At 38.2% G+C, this 18,201-nt stretch overlaps 3 protein-coding genes across 4 annotated transcripts; 2 read left to right on the top strand and 1 right to left on the bottom strand.

Moving 5' to 3' along the window:
- Nucleotides 1–133: 133 nt before the first annotated feature.
- Nucleotides 134–3,946, bottom strand: LOC143847977 (putative LRR receptor-like serine/threonine-protein kinase At1g05700). Its single transcript, XM_077356748.1, has 4 exons — nucleotides 3,831–3,946; nucleotides 2,800–3,498; nucleotides 1,041–1,519; nucleotides 134–270 (listed from the first exon to the last, which is right to left on the bottom strand). The coding sequence occupies exons 1-4, from the start codon at nucleotides 3,944–3,946 to the stop codon at nucleotides 134–136; spliced, it is 1,431 nt and encodes a 476-aa protein (XP_077212863.1).
- On the top strand, nucleotides 3,280–8,452 carry LOC143848653 (uncharacterized). 2 transcript variants are annotated; one of them, XR_013235442.1, is made up of 6 exons: nucleotides 3,280–3,916; nucleotides 4,474–4,524; nucleotides 6,709–7,045; nucleotides 7,132–7,709; nucleotides 7,954–8,302; nucleotides 8,436–8,452. XR_013235442.1 is itself a non-coding variant. In XM_077357647.1 (5 exons), exons 3-4 carry the CDS (start codon nucleotides 6,710–6,712, stop codon nucleotides 7,693–7,695), a joined length of 900 nt encoding a protein of 299 aa, XP_077213762.1. In that variant the 5' UTR covers nucleotides 3,280–3,916; nucleotides 4,474–4,524; nucleotide 6,709; the 3' UTR covers nucleotides 7,696–7,709; nucleotides 7,954–8,444. The 2 variants fall into 2 exon arrangements, 1 of the variants encoding a protein (XP_077213762.1); XM_077357647.1 differs by having other exon boundaries at nucleotides 7,954–8,444.
- On the top strand, nucleotides 4,702–6,418 carry LOC143847976 (uncharacterized). Its single transcript, XM_077356747.1, has 3 exons — nucleotides 4,702–4,860; nucleotides 5,084–5,858; nucleotides 5,944–6,418. Exons 1-3 carry the CDS (start codon nucleotides 4,702–4,704, stop codon nucleotides 6,414–6,416), a joined length of 1,407 nt encoding a protein of 468 aa, XP_077212862.1. The 3' UTR covers nucleotides 6,417–6,418.
- Nucleotides 8,453–18,201: the final 9,749 nt, after the last annotated feature.

Genomic DNA, 18,201 nt, shown 5'->3' with positions numbered 1-18,201 from the left:
TTATTATTAATGAGCTTTGGTAACAGTGCACCTAATAGGGCCGCCCTTTTACCCAATTTTTGCAAGGGCGCCCTTGAGTTTAGTATTCCTCATTTATATTTTGAAAATATCTAACAAGAATGGCATCGAAAGCTTACAGAGCAGTCACTCTGGGCGGGTCCTCGTTATTGCATCTCAACCATTCCCAGACTGTATTTGCTGGTATACATGGATCTCCTGTCCATCTCCTTATGCGCTTCGAGTTGTAGGCGAGCTCTGCTAATCCTCTCACTGGCATTTTTCATTCCATTAAGCAGAGAAAAAAAGGGAAACAATGGAGATACAACAATAGAGGACCCTACCTCAATGGGATTTGGTACGAGAACTAATAGGGAGGATCCTAACTGACCAATATTTATTTGGAAGAGATCGACGAGATCCACATAGACAATGCCCAACATCCATATGTTATAAATTCGAGCTTGAGTTTCCGTTGCGGCCAGATCTAGGGGTCTTTTCCTAGACACAATTTACTGTTTGGAATAATCAACCCAATTTAATATCAGGTTAGGTTAAGATTGGGGCCTTGGAATAATCCCTAACCTAACCCAACCTTTCCCAATTTCGAAAATTTGGTTAGACGAGTAGGGTTAGGATTGACTCACCTCGACACGAGGCTCAGGTTGGATTGGGTTAGGGTCAAGATAGTTCTATGGGCTAGTGTTGGCCTCAACCCGCCCAAGATGCACTCCTAGCTAAGAGCGCAATTAGAGTCTATTTCTTGGAATTCGGGTTGATCTTTTACCTTAAAATTGGGTCTGATTTGGGTTGATTCCTATTCATTTTTTAGCTAAAGCTCAACCTGACCCAACCCAAGTTTCACCTATATAAATATTGAAGAGCTCTACGCGGTCAAGGGAGAGAACCTCCAATTTCCACAAGCTGAATAATTCCTAGATTGATGCATATGATCAATGGATTCTAGTCCTCTTGCCTAAAGAATATCAGAAACCTTAGGGAAATTAAAGATAAATGAGATACATATTTAAGAGAAAGCTCACCATCATCATCCATAGTTCCTTCAACCAGATCCTCGCTCACAGTAAATAGCTCCATTGCACTTATGATTGGAGGTAGAGTTGAATTCTGAGTTGGCGCAAGGGTTAGATTGAAAGATCCAACGTTTGGATTTGTATTCCCAGAGATCTCATCATACATCTCGTATCGAGGAGAAACAGTGAGATTGTAATTTTCTCCATCCATGTATACATAGAAAGTTCTGTTCTCGTCGAAGCCAAGGTCTTTCACTTCAGTGAAATAGAGAGTGATGTACTTGGACTGTTTGATCTGGGGTTGATCAAGATTAAACGTAAGGATAATGGAATCGGACGGTGATGGTGCTTCTATAGCTGTTTGGACCACTGTGAAAGGAGGGTCATCATCCAAGGAGTTTGATGGGGATATATAGTCAGCAATAACTGTGGGGTACCTTGTCAAGTTTATGGGGTACCAAATCCGGCGATAGGTATCAATTAGGTACCTACAAATTTACATTTTTTGGACGTGATTAGCCATATTTTAATTGAGAAGCATAATATATAGGCTTTGAGATGAATGACGTAAAATAAGAAATAATTAAACAAAATATAAGAGAAAGATATCCACAAATTATAGTGTCAAATTAAACTCAAAATTGTTCAATGCAAGAAATTTTTTCTATGGCCCATCAATTGCAAGCCACAAAAGATGTACTAAAAAAACATTGGTGTATGTGCATATATATAGTTAGGTCTCTAATAATTAATATTGCTCTTGGCTGCATTTTATATAAGATATTAGAAATTATTAATTACTAACTAGGTGTTCTCGATCTATAAACTCGCACCATACATGTGCGACCACCATATAATTTATCCAATTTTATGTGTTGATCCTTACAGGCTACACGTACGATAGTCGTATCAGGGTTCACATCATTCACCATTGCAAAAATAAATATTCTAACTAAAATGTAATATTAATCAATTTTTAAATATCTAAATGATCGGTTAAATTTTTTTAATTTTTTGGAAGAAATAATATATCAAATTGGGTGATGATATTGTCAACCCCGCCCGGCATTACATCCACGCTCCCCTTTTAACTTAATTTGACGTGAAAAGTGGGCAACTTTATGTCAAATCACGTTTTAAGGAGAGCGTGCAAGTAATGCAGGGGGGGTTGAAAATATCATCTTCTTATCAAATTTAGTTTATACGGTCATGATTGTTTGGAGGTTATTTTGGTTACTATAGAGAAGGAAAGCGATGTTTGATTGAGAAACTATAATCAAAGGGCTTCTGGTAATTTTCCCTTCAACTCAATTTTTAAAGGGAGACTTAGTTGAGAAGGATAATCAAAGGGCTTTTGGTAATTTTCCCTAAACTCAATTTTGAAAGGGATATTTAGTTGAGAACTATAATAAGGGCTTTTGGTGGTTTTCATTTAATTCAATTTTGCTATTACTCTTTCAAGCATAGCACTAAAACTAGTTGAGTAAACTTTAAAACGCGCTTAAGCAAACTCGACTTGCTAGAAAAACAAAGTTCTCACATATAACATGCTAGTTGTAAACAGGTGAATTTCTCTCTCTCTCTCTCTCTCTCTCTCTCTCTCTATATATATATATATATATATATATATATATATATATATATATATATATATATATATATTTGTAGGAAATATACTGGAGTTTTCATCGAGTTGAGTTGAGTCAACAAAATTTCCAGTCGAGTCATGTTTTGAGTTTTTGAGCAATGGTTTCAAGATTAAACTTACCCACTAGCCTCCGATCCTCCAAAATCTACCCTGTATTTATTGAACAAGGCATGATTACTCTCCATCTCACCGTACATTTCGGACGGAAGCGAGATCAATACAAGAGTAGAGATGAAGGGAAGCTCATCATCCCGCGTTCTAGCAACACAAACACTAATATTATCGTGTTTTGATACTACGATTGCTTCATATAAAAGGGGTCTATGAAGCGAAGAATTAACCGTGGCCCACAAATTACCATCAAACTGGAGATCAAAGATGGGCGGCTTTGATCGTCCGTCATAGTTACCGTAGTAAAATCCGGCTCGAACAAGATATTTTTCTTGACTAGAGGCCGGCAATGTATAGCAATTCTTGTTTTGATCGGAAAAAAATCGGAGAGAATTCATCTGCTTACTCCAGTAGGGGGCGTCTTGAAGAACTTGCCCATTGTAGCCCGTGTCAATGAAGTCGTGATCAGGATACCATTCTATAAGGGCCTGTTCAGTTGCGCCTAAGAAACGGAAACGGAAAGGAAAATAGACCTCGTTTCCGTGGAAAGGGAGTAGTATGGTCGTTTTGTTGGCCACGAATAGAAAGCGCTGGGAAATCCGAAGGAAGACGTGGAATCCGAATAGAACGACGTGGAGAGGGTGTTTCCGTGAAATGAAATCCGTGCGGTAGCCTCGGATTCGCACGGATTTTCCTCGATCACCGCCTCTGCTCCTCTCCAAAAAACAGAAGAGAAGTAAAAAGAGAAAAAAAAAACCCAAACCTCAAATCCAAGAAAAGCACGAAGATCCGAAGCTTTTACCCATAGATTCGAAGCTCTGTGTTGTTGTCTTCAACCTTGAGAAACGATTTTTCTTTTTTACAGAACAAGGGTTTGAAGAAAACCCATCAAGAAAAGCACGAAGATCCGAAGCTCTTACCCATCTGTTGAAGATCCGAAGCTATGTGTCCTCTTCCACCTTGACAAAACGATTTTTCTTACTCAGAAATACAGAACAAGGGTTTGAAGGAAATCTCTGCCCTAGTTTATCTTTCCAAACAGAGGAAGAAGCAAAACCCCAACCATCGAAAGGAGAAGCTGAGCTCTTTCTTCTCCAACCGAAGCTTGCCTCCAATCCTCGAACAGGTACGCATCCTCCTCCTCCCTTTCTTCCATTTTTTTCATTTTTTAGGATATTGGGTATGAAATCTCTGGTTTGCTATGGAGCAATGGGATCTTTGGTTTCCTATAAACCCTTCCATTTTTTCGTTGGCTTATAAACCCTTTGGTTTGCTGCAAACCCTTTAATTTTTTCCTTCGCCTATAAACCCCAGTACGAAATCTGTGGTTTGCCATAAACCCTTGCAATTTTTTTTTGATCTTTCGTGTCTAAACCCTTTTTTAGTTTTTTTCTCCCATTTTTTTGCTCTTCTCATCTTTGTCTAAGCTTTCTAAACCCTAGAACTTTTCATGGATAATTTTTCTTTGTTGTATTTTCCTTTTTTGTGGCATTTTTTCTGAAAACCATCGTTTTTTAGCTGTAATCTATGCTTTGGAGCCCTCATTTTTGGCCTGATGTCTGTTTTTTTCACTTATTTGGGCTTATCTGTGTTTATCCATTTTGGGTTCTGGACTAAAAATTATTTTCCTGATTTGGAACTGTGATATTGGTGGTGGTGTTAATCAGATCTGATTTTTTGCAGGGGACACCAATTTCTGATTCTCAATTCTGTGAAGAGATCCTAACTTGCGAGGTAATAAATCTAATGTTTCTTTACATTTATCTTGTTGTTCTAATCATTTATGATGTTCCTCTTTCTTTATCTTGTTGTTGATCCATTATTAGTTTGCTTCATGATTTTAATCTTGTTTGTATGTGATAGTAGCATTGTAGGATGACATTCTACTTGAATGTTGAGATGGGGGTATTAATGGTGGTATTTGTGGGTTATGGATGGATGGTGGTATTTGTGGTATTAATGGTGGTATTTGGTGGTGTTTATGGGGGTAATAATGTTATGGATGGATGGTTTATGGAGTGGTTGTGTATGGATATATGGTTTCTGGAGGGATTTGGATATTCATGGTTGGTAGGTTTATGGAGTGGTTGTGTATGGATGGATGGTTTGTGGAGGGATTTGTATATTCATGGTTGGTAGGTTTATGGAGTGGTTGTATATGGATGGATGGTTTATGGAGGGATGGTATATGCATGGTTGGATTGATGGTTTTTGGATGAATGGTTTATGTGTTTAAGATGCCTTATTTTTTATTGTGTTGTATTTTCTATTGAGTCATTGACTTCTTATTTAGAGTAAGATGCCTCGTCGTCCTACAAGGAGGAAGAAAACAGTGTTGCGAAGAGCTGAGTTGAAGCGTAGGAATGAGTTAGTTCGGCAAGCAGTCGCACTACTAGTGGCTGGTGCTGCTGCCATCTTAGTACTTTGGAAAGAGTACTATGAAAAGTATCTTCTCAGAGCTCCCTATGAAAGCAATTACTTAACGCGTCGTACGTTCATATCTTTTGTCATCGATTCAGATGAACATTGTCATAACTTGCTACGGATGAACGTCAGTTGCTTTCGTCAATTTGTTGAAATATTTAAACGGGCGGGAACCCTAGAAGATACAATCCATTGTAAGGTGGAGGAGCAAGTTGCCATCTTCTTGCATATTGTGGCACATAATCAGAGGGTTAGGACTATTAGAGCATGTGCTAGACGTTCAGGGGCAACTGTTTCGACGTATTTCAACAAAGTTCTAAAGGCAATTTTGGGTATGCAAGATTTCTTCATCAAACCACCGACAGGTGAGACACCATCGCAGATTGAGGGGAATCCTAGGTGGATGCCATATTTCAAGGATTGCATCGGTGCAATAGACGGGACATACATACGTGCTAAAGTACGTATTGAAGACAAACCTGCCTACTTTTGTCGTAAGCATTTTATAGCTCAAAATGTTTTGGCGGCCTGTGACTTTGACTTAAAATTCACGTATATCCTAGCCGGATGGGAGGGTTCGGCTTCTGACTCGAGAGTGTTAGCGGATGCATTAACAAGGGCTGACAAGATTCCACTTATTCCAGGTACATTGTATATGAAATAGTTGCATTCTAGTAAACAAGTTCCCACTTATTACTAGTTGCTGATATAGAATTTTTTTATTTGTAGGAAAGTTTTACCTCGCCGATGGCGGGTACCCTCTCTTACGACATTTCATTACCCCGCATCGTAAGACCGCATACCACCTAAGTGAGTGGAGTGGGCGGCGTCCACGGACTAGTAATGAGTTGTTCAATCATAGACACTCGTCCTGTCGAAATGTCATTGAGCGCACATTTGGCGTCTTGAAGAAGCGTTTCAATATTCTTAGTGAAGAACCAATGTACAGTATCGAGAAGCAGATTGACATCTTCTTAGCATGTTGTTGCATCCATAATCATATTCGACGTTTAATGCCTAATGATTCAATACTAGAAGATGTGGACAACTTTCTAGCTAGACAACTCTTACTACAAACTGTGGAAGATGAGGACATACCACGAGATCCTCCTGAATCAAGGGATGATGACAAAAGAGCAGGAGAGGAAATTAGAAACACGCTTACCACACAGATGTGGAATGATTTCAGTAGACATCATTGACGTTATATGACTCTTTTACTGGTTATATGACTCTTTTACTGGTTATATGACTCTTTTACTGTTTCGAGTAACTTTATTATGTTATGATGGTTGTATGTGTGTTATTCAAGTAACTCTGTTGTTATTAGTGTGATGGATTAAAATTTTGAAGGAATATAGTAGCTAGTTGTTTTGGATGATGTATGCTGTGTCTTTTGATGGTTGTATGTGTATTTATTGAAGTTGTTATACATCTCAGGTTGTTATATGGATGTATGACTCATAACGAACATATATGTGTATATTGAATCAGAATGTCAAGTGCGCCACAAACCTCGCAGAAGAGGGGGAAGAATGTCATTTGGAATGACCAAATGGACAAGGTGCTCGTAGATACCCTTCTAGTTCAAATCGCAGAGGGGTACAAAATCCCAAATGGTTTTAAGGATCATGCTTATGTAGCTGCGGCCACTGCAATGAATGCCTTTTTCAACCTCCAACTCAATAAGGAGCACATAAAAAACCGCATCAAGACTATGAAAGAAACATACAAGAGTGTTTGCATCATCCTGAGTAGAAGCGGTTTTGGTTGGGACAATGAGACCAAAATGGTGACCTGCGAGAGAGAGGTCTACGACGACTACGTCGCTGTAAGAAACACTTCCTCTCAAGATACAATCTTCTTATAGTAATATCATATCCAATATCTTCTTATTTTTTATGCTCCTTCTCACAGGCTCATCCAAAACATAAGAAACACTTCACTACTCATCATGTTTTGCATGACGATATGTGCAAAATCTTTGGAGACGAGTTCGCAAAAGGGGCCGGGGCTAGGACGCGTGAGAATCCAAGCATAGCAAGTTCGCAGCCAGTCAGTCTTGATGACATTGGGGATGACTTTGCAGACCATACCCCCATGTCTCACCACCAACCATCTCCAGAAGCAGATCCTACTAATGGTGGTAGTGAGACATCTCCCTTAAGACGGGATGGTACCAGAAGACAGAGGGCTCGTCAGGGTGGGGCACATTTGGATAGTATGTCGCGTATCTCAACAAGCATGGACAAGGTTGCCGATGCCCTCACAGGTGATCGTCCCCCTGCTTACCTTGCACAGCTTCGCGAAGCTGTTAGAGGGGTTGGGGGTTTTTCGCAGGATATCTTGTTGAGGACCACGGAGTACCTCACAATAAATCCATCTCAGGCGCATCTTTTCATCATGTACGAGGAGGATGAGAGGAGGTCGTACATCCGAAGGAAGATGGCTCGTTTCATTAGGCAACAGATGGATGATTGAGGGTGGTTATGGTGGTAGTTACTGTTATATGAACAATCTTTGTTTTATTTTGGTTGGTGGTTATTTATTTTGGATGTTCGTAGCTATGGTGGTAGCTTTTATTTTAGATGTTAGTAGTTATGGCGGTAGTTATTTTTATTTGTTTGGGATCTTTGACATTTGGATGGCGGTTAATGGTAGACGGTGCATATTTTCTATTTTGACATTTGGATGATGCTTTGATATCTTTTCATCGAAAATATTTTGTCTTTTTGTTAGGTGAGTATGGGGAAGCAGAAGTACTATGCTGTCTTTAATGGCAGGAGGCCTGGGATTTACTACACTTGGCCAGAGTGCCATGACCAAGTTGACAAATTTAGCGGAGCATGCTACCGCTCATTTGGGACGTTGGCGGAAGCTCAGTCACAGCTAGACGCATATTTGGAGAGAGCCAGGTATCGGAGCAGCGAAAGGGTTGAGGAGGTAGAGGAGTTGCGAAATGAAAGGGCAGAGGTGGTGCCACAGAGGATGTTACCATGGGTTTCCCTCCTTCTTGTTGGGTCCATTATATTGCTTTTAAAATCTGCTTCTTAAGTTTGCTGCTACATTTTTAAAAGCCAAACCTATGGTATTCCCTCCTTGACCTACATTCAAACCAACTATATGGGTCAATTTCAACTCTCTTACATAATACCAACAGCTTTTTAGAGGTTGTAGATCTGTCAAACAACAAAATTACAGGTGGGTTTCCTGAATTTCAGGAAGGTTTGGGCTTGAAACTGTTTAATTTGTCAAACAATCAGATCACAGGGCAAATCCCAACTCAGTGGCAAGATCCCAGATATCTTTTTGGGTTTAAAAAACATCAACCATGTAAACTTCAGAGCCAACAGACTGTGTGGGCAAATTCCACAAGGAAGACCTTTCAACATCTTTCCTGCAGCAGCTTATGCCCACAACCAGTGTTTATGTGGCAAACCTCTGCCACCTTGCAAGGGAAAAGGCTAAGGAGAATAAGAAGCTGATGAGAATTAGTCAGTAGAGTGCTGACTCAGCAACCAAGTAGGACATTATATTTCCATGTCAGCATTTTCTAGTAAGAAAACAAAGAGTCCACACAAGTAGTTACATAGCAATGCCATATCAGAATTTGTTAAATAAGGGAGGATTGTGTCCGTTGTAACAATTCACACCAAATTCCTTTCTTTCAATTAGACTTTCCCAAATTTCCTTTTTTTTTTTCGAGGTTCGCAACCCAGTCCTAAGGCTCTGTTTCTTTTCACAAAAAATTAATGATTAAATAGCTTTGATATCATGTGAAACAACCAATTACTCCAAAAGCCTAAGCTGTTAGAGTTGGTGTTATTTAACCATTTATGTAATTCTAGAGTTGGTGTTATTTAATAAACTATACTTCACATGCCATGATGAGAAAGATTGCATATATAAGCTGTTCCTTTTACATGCTTCAATATTGCCATTGCATATTTCCTTTCAAGTGAGGCCAACTTATGCTGCTACATTTTTAAAAGCCAAAGTGGTCCTTTCTATCTCAGGCAAAGGAACAAGGAGTAGCTTTGGACTGTATTTCCTCTACTGGAAAATTTGTTTTACATTCTTCTCTCGACCTTCAAGAATACCAGAAAGTTCTAGATTTTCTTCATGCAGATTTCTTATGCATTGGATGCCCAACACCACACCTGGCTTATTAAATGGAACAAGGAATTGATGTGCTTGGATAATCTATTTTTCATGTCTGATTCCACACAGATAGCTCTTGCAAGTTATGACAGAAGATTATCATTGTGCAATAGTCTGCTTCTTAAGGGGAGGGTGGTATCTTACTGTCTGTGATTACATTCATTCCGTTCTGTGATTATCCGGGACATTGACGAATATCAAGAAAGACATTTCTGAATACGATCTGATTTCTATCTCTGTTTGTTCCATTTGAAGAAAGGGAGGATCCTAAAGAATCGAATCTGTCTTGAATCTTTGTTTGATTAATCAATGTTTGATATTCTGATCTGTGGTAGGAACTGATCTGTGGCCTATCCTAAAGGTAGGAACTGATCTGTGGCCTATCCGAGAACCATATCTGTGGTATGAATGAAAGCCTGTAAAAAATTCAGTGTTAGTAATGTATCAGATTAGTACATCAACCAATAAAAAGGGATTTGCCAGTGTGCCACAGAACGCATTTCGCGGATGGCGTGTTGCATGTGTATATATATATGTACATCAACCAGTTTCATATATGACAATTCCATTTTTCATATATATATGATTATTGGACTCAAATTAATGTTTAGTTTTGAGTCCAATAAACAGTTTTTGGAGTCCCAATCACTTCTCTCAAAATCCAAAACAATCAGGGCCTCATTCAATTTTGAGTCCAACAAATATTTTTGGACTCACAATCAGTTCTCAAAATCCAGAGTGATTGGCCCTTGGCGGATTACATAGGTTAGAGAGGGATATTGGTGTACATTGAACTATGCCCTCAGTATATTGATATGTTACTGTTTTAAATGGTTACCATCATTATTGCCTGTTTAACTATTCCTTGTTGATTCAAACACTAATAAATGAAACTTGGAACTGGGTTTTGCAGGCACTCTTGTATTTTGGATAGGTGCTTGGCAGTGAACTCTCGCCACTTCTTTTCAATCTCAGGCTAATAGAGAGAACCAGAACTTGTATCAAATAAATGAATGCTTTCATCAAGCAATATTTGGCAAACTATTCCTTGATAATAACCCTCAATCAAATAAATGAAATCCTTGATAACAAACTATTCCACTGTCAAGTTTCCACCCATCATGGGAAGTTCTTCCCATAACACTCTTTTACTGTAGGGAAGACTGACAATTTTAGGGGTGCAACTTGGGCTCAACCCTAACCTCAAGGGTTCAACCTGATTTCGGCTCAGGTCAGGTTGGCATTTTCTTGGGTTAGAACATTTTGGTTTCCAACCTTCTATCTACAAAGCTCAATCACTAAAATCTGATTTTGGTGTTCATACCAAAAAAAAAAAATTCAAAGGAACCAGTGAAGCATATTCTTGAAAGGGTGTAAGAAAACCTTGAAGTTTCCTTTTTCTTTTTTCTTTTTTTTGAGAGGGAGAGAGATGGTTTGGGAGGAGAGAAAAGAGATTTCCGTGTGAAAAACCAACACCAAGGATAGAGGTGTGGGACCAAATCAACATTAGAGTTAGAATTAACACTAGAATCAGAAAAAGAGATTTCTGTGTGAAAATCCAATTCCTAATTCGAATGCTTTTCCATACACTAGAATCAGAATTAACATTCCCTTCACCGTGGGAATAAGAATAGGATTGGAAATCGGGTGTTCCAACCCGACCGATTTGGAAATCGGGTTGGGTTGAATAAATCAGGTTTAATTAGGGTTAAGTCACTTGGACAAAAGGTTTGGGTTGAATTAGGGTTAAATCACTAGAATAAAAAAAACAAGTTTATTTTCTGCATATTTTTTAAAATACTGATATTTCTTGTGTTTTTTTGTAAAATATTTTTTCAACATTTCCAAACATGGCCTTTTTGTTCCCAATAAGTACCTTCATTTCTTAGTTATTAATGTTTGCTTGCCCATATTTTTACCTGAAAAAATACAAATTAACTCCATATAATTTTTCATAGAAAATGATATTTTCACCACTTCTGTGATGTTTCTTTTCCGTTTCCCTGCCAACTGAATGCACATTCCTGTTGTTTCTTTACTGTTTCTTTTCCGTTTCCTGGCAACTGAACGCGCACTCTTACTGCTTTCTTAGCAGTTTCTTTTCCTTTCCGTTTCCTTTCCGTTTCCTTCTGCCACGTCATTTCCTTTTCCTTTCCGTTTCCTGCGCGCAACTGAACAGGCCCTAAGGGTCGACGAATCGAAGTATGAACTCTCTGATCCACAGTCGATGTTCAACGAGTCATCTGTAGAATCTCAACGAAATTAGAACCCAAGAAGGGAAGATTAAAAATATTAACATGCATTTTAACACGCGAGTTGGATGAGCTTCTTAGTTGTAACTCGGTCCATTTGGCACAGCTGACTTGATTGGCAATTATTAAGGGCTTATTTGTTTTGGATTTTTAGAACCAATAGTAAGTCCAAAACTAATTACTGGAGTCAAATTTACATCCCGATTTGGATTGTTAGAAAAACATTTATGATGGAACTTTTTTCTTGCGAAAAAATTTTCTTCACACAATTTAGAGGGAAATGATAGGGTTAGTTCGAGTTATATTTTTTTCATGTGCATGCAAAAAAAGGTAAGAAATTTTAAAAATATTTTTCTTTTCCAAACTTTTCTAGAAATTTTTTGCAGCCTTACAGGACCAGGCCTGTTTGTTTCGGTTTTTGAGAACCGATTTTCTGACAAGTTTTTCCTACTAATATAGTTTTGAGAAAGGAAAATGATATCAAGGCACTCGTGTGCCAAGGTCGTACGAGACATCCCACATACTTTTGCCATGTGTACCATTGGAGGAGTATGTTTGTCATTTAATAAAAAGGAATAATACAGATACACCCGTCAACTTTCAGACATTTTCAACTCTAGCCCTGACTTTTAAAAATCACCAACTACACCCCTAGGGTTTTAATTTGTGTAAGGTAGACCCCTTCAGGTTCGTCCACAGATCGAAGGGTTAGGATGATCCTATGGAGCTGAATTTTCGGGCACACTCTATCTATATTAGGGCCCATCAAATGAACGCTTTGGATCATCCAAAAAATGTGGAATCACTGTGTTTTTTGTAGTTTTAGATTCGGGTATGGGGTTTGGAGGGGGTATGGGGTCTTCATTAGCATTGGTAGTGTTTCAAAAGAGGGGCTCTACTTTATACAAATTGAAACCCGAGAGGGTGTAGTTGGTGACTTTTAAAAGTCAGAGTTAAAGTTGAAATGTCAGGAAGTTGAGGGGGTGTAACTGTATTTTTCCCGTAATAATAAAGGAGGGTATTTTTTGTCATGAAAGAACAGTTATTAAAATATCGATTTTTCGCAGAAAGCAAATCCGCGGCTCATTCTTTCAGAAGAGAACAGCCACCTCATTGTAAATTTTGTCATATTCATTTAATTCTGGCTGGTCTATCCAAAAAAGTGAGCCACTAAATGGCTTTCTGTAAAATTGCCTAGCAAATACATCTTGAGTATTTAGAATCTAGCACCCATCTTCAACTAATTTCAGTGTTCCACTCTCCCCTATGTAGCATATACCATAGTCTAACAAATATCAGAAAGGTCTCAAGCTTGCTCTTATAACATGATGTCTAGGTGGGCAACCCAGCTAAAGTCTACCATATATGTACAAAATACTCCATATAAATGAAAAATATTTTAAATAATTCAATTTTTTTGATGGCCCATTTGTTTGTCAATGATCTTGGATGGTCCGATGGGTCTGACTACATTGATCTAGGACATAGACATGCAATGAAATCTTTTGATCTGAGATTGTTTCACCTCTGTCGCGACTAGGTGTGGTCACATTGAGTGAAGGGCACAGATTAAAAAATATAATTTTTAGCAAGATTGATCTCAGCCCTTCACAAAAAAAGTGAAAGGCTGATTTAGGGCGACAAATTTAGCCGCGACTAGGGGTGCAACTAAGGTCGATTTTTGGGAATTCGGGTTGACCTTTTTCCATAAAATCAGGTCGGGTTCGGACTGATTCCAATTCAAAAAAACTCAATCCGACCCGACCCAAATTTCAAACCTAAAGTTGCAATCTTTCAAAGAGATTACACAGTGATGTTTGAAGAGGCAACAGATTTACCTTGAGAGCATGAATGGTGGAAGAACATTAGCAATAAAAGGAATCTAAAAAACATCTTCGTCCGCTCTTCTCTCTGTATTTGTTAGTTTACTAAGAGAATTCCATGAAAAATGGGAAGAAGGGTTTTGTGGAAGATTAATAAATCGTTCAGCTCCGTGTGAAAGCAGGGAGTTGGCTATTTCCAAGGTGGTGAATAAATTGGTTAAGTAGTGGGAGAATGTCGTTTTTGTTTGTCGCTTCATTTTATATTTTGTAATATTTTATGGTGGATAACTCTCAAAACTTACGTATACTCCGTTACAATCTAGAAAGGTGCTATCCTTATTCCTTTGGGATATAGTGACTAGTGAGAATAGAGGAGATTAATCAAGCATCCTACATATCCATTGTTTGGTTGGGGTTATAGTATTTGGACCCTTTCTCATACACGGGAATAGTAAAGATTCTAGCACCCGTTGATTGGATTGCTGGAATCAAGTGTTGGAATCAGCATCCTATTCGATTCCTCTTGATTCTGGCATTTGCCCCACCACCCCCAGCCCCACACAACTCAACTAAGCCTTTGTCCCTAAATGAGTCCTATAGAACATTTTCATGAAGAAGGTGAAAGAATCTATCCGGCTCGAATTGACTAAGTCTAATCCTTATACTTAGTTGGGTTCGCGCGTCTACATGGATCGTTTTCTTCCATTGACTCCTATCCAATGTCATGTTATCTATTATGTTCCTAGCCATCAAGTCTTTCCTCACTGTTTCTACCCAAGTTGTTTTCGGTCTACCCCTACCTCTTTTTACTCCATTAACTTGGCACGAGTCACTTCTTCTCACTAGATAAGTTTAAAAAATTGGGCATCATGCATGTCTTTGTGTTCGAGTTCTATACTAAAACAAAAGATACCCCATCTGATACGTTAAAGAAATGTTTATGGGCTTCTTAGGACTTGGGCACCCTCCCCTTAACGGCTAGCTTTTAAGGGTGAGTTCTACATGGGTCCTGACATGTGGTATCAGAGCTAGGGTGTGGTAACCCTGGTGTACCCTCGAGGATGGAAATAATCCCTCAAAGATGCTCTCAGGTTACCCAGTGTATCTTCGAGGATGGTGAAATTCTCTCGGAGAAGATCTCGTGGTTCCCACCTTGCCACCGCTTAGAGGGGAGAGATTATCCACGTTGCTTCCGCGTGGAGGGGGAGCTTGTTAGGATTTCCACGCAAAAGCAAAAGGTCCCACATCAGATAATTAAGTGAAGAAATGTGGATGGGCTTATAAGAGCTTGCAACACCCCCCCTAACAGCTGGATTTTAAGGGTGAGTTCTACCTGGGTCCCAACACATTGATTGGCATTTAGCACAACAGTCTTTCATAGATGGTTAAAGCCTATATCATTTGCCTTTCTCAAATTGTATTTCGTACCTTTTGGCCCTATTTTTCTCGCTTCGACCCGATGTTTTCGTAGATTTTCATTTTATCAACTAATTCTAATGACTTTGCAATTTTGGATTCTTACCATTATACAGTGGGATGGTATGTCGATAGTACTCTGGCTATAGCGTTTGGCAAAAAAAACTTGACGACATGCAGTGTATCAGTGAACTTGCCTAATGCGAGAAGGTGAATGGTTTCTCTGAAAAACTAAATGGGAACAGCAAGTTACAGTGTTGATTTTTTCTTATTTAGTAGTTTTGTGCCTACTTTCACATGATTCTGCAAATTATTTGTTGATTCGTGTCCTATTTTTTATTTTTTTGGTAGTTTTTTTGCCTATTTTCGTTGAATTTGAAGATGAAAAAGATTCATCAAACTTTTTTGTGTATCTCTTGAAATGAATTTTTATTCGATCTTTTAAGAAAAAAGTTCTACAGTTATTGTTTATCTCTTTAAATGAAGGCCGGAAACTATTGTCTGAGGGTTTTGTCCTTATATATGCAAGAGAACAGTATCGTTAAAATGTGAGACCGTACTTTTATGGACATGATGATGAGCATGTTATGCAAATCATCTTTGTTTGGGCTCTTATGGGGAGATGCCTTAAAGGCGTGGTTACAAATCCCAACTTGGATTCCTAGTAAAGTTACACTTGAGACCCCTTATGAATTTGTAGACACCCCATTTTGACCAGACCTTAAAACTCGTAAAATCGAATAAATTCCGAAATCAAATAAAGTTCCCGAAATCCGAGTTCTAAAATGGAATTCAAAATCTCCCAAAATCAAGTTTCAAGTTGTGGGACATGATCCCGCGAGAGGGGTGGGGCGCGAGCCGCCATGCACTCTCTCTTGGTCTCTCGTACCCACGCGATTGGCGTGTGCATTTTATTATTGATTCGTCTTTCCTGTGAACTTGGGATCACTAAGGCAATCCGAATTCCACACGAAAGAGACTGACAGAGTCGCCACCTAGATGTGGGATCTAGGACCCATAATTAACCAGAAATCTAGACTCGCTACCTGGTTACGAGAATGGAAGGTATGGGGAGTTATCCACCACATGCACCATTCTTGTCCGATAATCGGTCTTCGATTCCAAAAGCTAACTCTTTTAAATTTATTTTAAATGGCTCATTCAACTCTATGTTAATGTGCGAACTAAGTGACATGCATCCTAGAATCTAATTTCAATGTGAATCCTAGATGTGTATCTTGATTTATTAATTTGTCTGGATTCATTCTAAGTGAAAGTTCTCCTAGAATTCTAATTTCATGGAAAACCCTAACTGATTTGATTAAGTATTTACAAGAAAATTAATATACAAAACACCACAATTTGTTTGTGGTGCCGACTCGCGGGTGGTATGCTATCAGACATCCAAGCTGCCTACGTACCCAAGCCTTACTGGGATCAGAGTCGACGTAGTTCGGTGCACCTAAGCTAAGCTACATATGCCTAACTCAACTAGGACACCGACTTAGACGGATTTGACTGTTTCAACAGTTTTAAGAGGAATTATTTAATTCAAGTTGAGGATTTTATTATCTTAGGATTTCATCTAAGATGCTATATGATTCTTATCTGAATGCAAGTTGTCCCTTAGACTAATGCAGGTTTGCCTACATCCTAGTTTACTAGGCTTGTCTTAAGGAAAGATTGGGTGACTAGTGTAACTAGACCTATGGTACGGTTGCTATACATAGCAAGCGTCCGTGATGAGGCTGGACTCCTAACTCTAGGACTCCCTAAAATTTAGGACACGACACAACACTAGTGTTCCTAAATTGGGCTCTAATGGTTCTTAGATTGGAAACCATAATCCAATGGTTCCGAAAGACTCGAGACAAATCAATTCAAATTCTTGAAGTTAATTAATTTCAGATTTCATGGATTTTCAATTTATGGACACTTGAGGATTACCAATGGTTCTAGGGTTCACCAATTTCGGCCCAGAATAGCATCCAAGGAAGGGAATCGTGCGTTCTTTCCTTGCGCAATTTAATACTTAGGTTATAACATCTTATTGCCTGGCATATCTCAGGATTTCCGTGGACAGTAACCTCGGAGCCAACAACATGCTATAGCTTAAGTATTCAAATTGTCAAAGATCGGTTGCAATTTGGATACGATTATGGATGCACTGGCCATTTTTCCAGGAAAATCTAAAGATCCTAAAATTTCTGTTTCAATGGATTAAGGAGTGAACATGTGACAAAATTTAAGGTTCTTTGGAAATTTTCACAATGATTTTTAATTAATTTCGAATTTTCAATGGATTTTATCAATTTTAAGCATATGAGTGATTTTACAAGTGAAATTATTGCAAACAAATTCGAAATGAGTTGAAATTTCTACAGCAGCAAGATATGATGAAATGTAGCTTACGGGAAGAGTTTTACAGATTTTTACATTAAGCTCATATTTAATTTCGATTTAACAATTGATTGACCAGATTGCACAAATAACACAGAAACCACTAGAAATATGAATCTAAATTCAATGAAATTTCTACAGTAATAAGATATAAGTAAAAATAACATACTGAGAAATTTGCATGAATTTTGGAAACCATTTACTATCAGTTTCAGATTTTTTAATTTTCAGACCAGATTATGAATTAACCCTACATCCCATATGAAAACAGATCCAAATCACTTGAAACTTTTACAGTAACTAGAAATGTGAGATTGAAGACTACTGTAAAAATTTTAAGAATTTTAGTTGTGATCTGATGTCAGTAACAATTCCTTCAAAAGCTGGTAAATTTCAAAGAAAGCATAAAATAATATACCAAACAAATTCTACAAATTCTCAATATTTCATGGTAGAATGTGCTGGTATCATATTAGTTTCCCACGAAATTTCATTAATTTTGGAATTCATTTAGTATATATTTTATTTTCGAAACACTCATGGAGATCATGATTTTGAGCATACATATTTAATTTTCAACTAAATCCAATTAAATACTAAAAATCATGCAAATATACCAAATAATTCTAGAAAAATCTAAAAATTAAGTACCTACCTGTGATCGAAATCCTCGTCGAATCCGAGAGCCGAAAAATTCGAAAATCGCACCGCCGCTTGATCCGCTTCCGCTTTCTTTCTCTTTTTCTTTGTTTTATTTTCTTTTATATTTTTTTTTATATGGAACAAGGGAGAGAGATGGGGAGAAACAAATAAGGAGAGAAAGTAGATAATGATAGTGTGAGAGTGAGAGAGTGAGAGATATTGAGGGAGGGAGATATTGAGGGAGAGAAAGAGAAAACTATCCAAAAACAATGTGTTGTTTTTCTCCTCCTTTC

This window comes from Tasmannia lanceolata, unplaced genomic scaffold (assembly GCF_043159265.1).
Source record: "Tasmannia lanceolata isolate RefF3 unplaced genomic scaffold, GAP_Taslan_0.1 ptg000016l, whole genome shotgun sequence".
Lineage (NCBI taxonomy): Eukaryota > Viridiplantae > Streptophyta > Magnoliopsida > Canellales > Winteraceae > Tasmannia > Tasmannia lanceolata.
Note: the sequence above shows the minus strand (reverse complement) of the source record. Positions and strands in the feature narration are given on the sequence as shown.

What these genes read in the sequence shown, in the direction of transcription:
- LOC143847977 (XM_077356748.1), bottom strand. Translation starts at nt 3,946, where the DNA reads ATGGAAGAAAGGGAGGAGGAGGATGCGTACCTGTTCGAGGATTGGAGG. An exon ending in GGGGTTTTGCTTCTTCCTCT is followed by an intron (nt 3,499 to 3,830) that starts GTTTGGAAAGAT and finishes GGAGAGGAGCAG; the next exon opens with AGGCGGTGATCGAGGAAAAT. An exon ending in GGAGGATCGGAGGCTAGTGG is followed by an intron (nt 1,520 to 2,799) that starts GTAAGTTTAATC and finishes GTAAATTTGTAG; the next exon opens with GTACCTAATTGATACCTATC.
- LOC143847976 (XM_077356747.1), top strand. Translation starts at nt 4,702, where the DNA reads ATGGTGGTATTTGTGGGTTATGGATGGATGGTGGTATTTGTGGTATTA. An exon ending in GATTTGGATATTCATGGTTG is followed by an intron (nt 4,861 to 5,083) that starts GTAGGTTTATGG and finishes CTTCTTATTTAG; the next exon opens with AGTAAGATGCCTCGTCGTCC. An exon ending in CAAGATTCCACTTATTCCAG is followed by an intron (nt 5,859 to 5,943) that starts GTACATTGTATA and finishes TTTTATTTGTAG; the next exon opens with GAAAGTTTTACCTCGCCGAT.
- LOC143848653 (XM_077357647.1), top strand. Translation starts at nt 6,710, where the DNA reads ATGTCAAGTGCGCCACAAACCTCGCAGAAGAGGGGGAAGAATGTCATT. An exon ending in TCTACGACGACTACGTCGCT is followed by an intron (nt 7,046 to 7,131) that starts GTAAGAAACACT and finishes TCCTTCTCACAG; the next exon opens with GCTCATCCAAAACATAAGAA.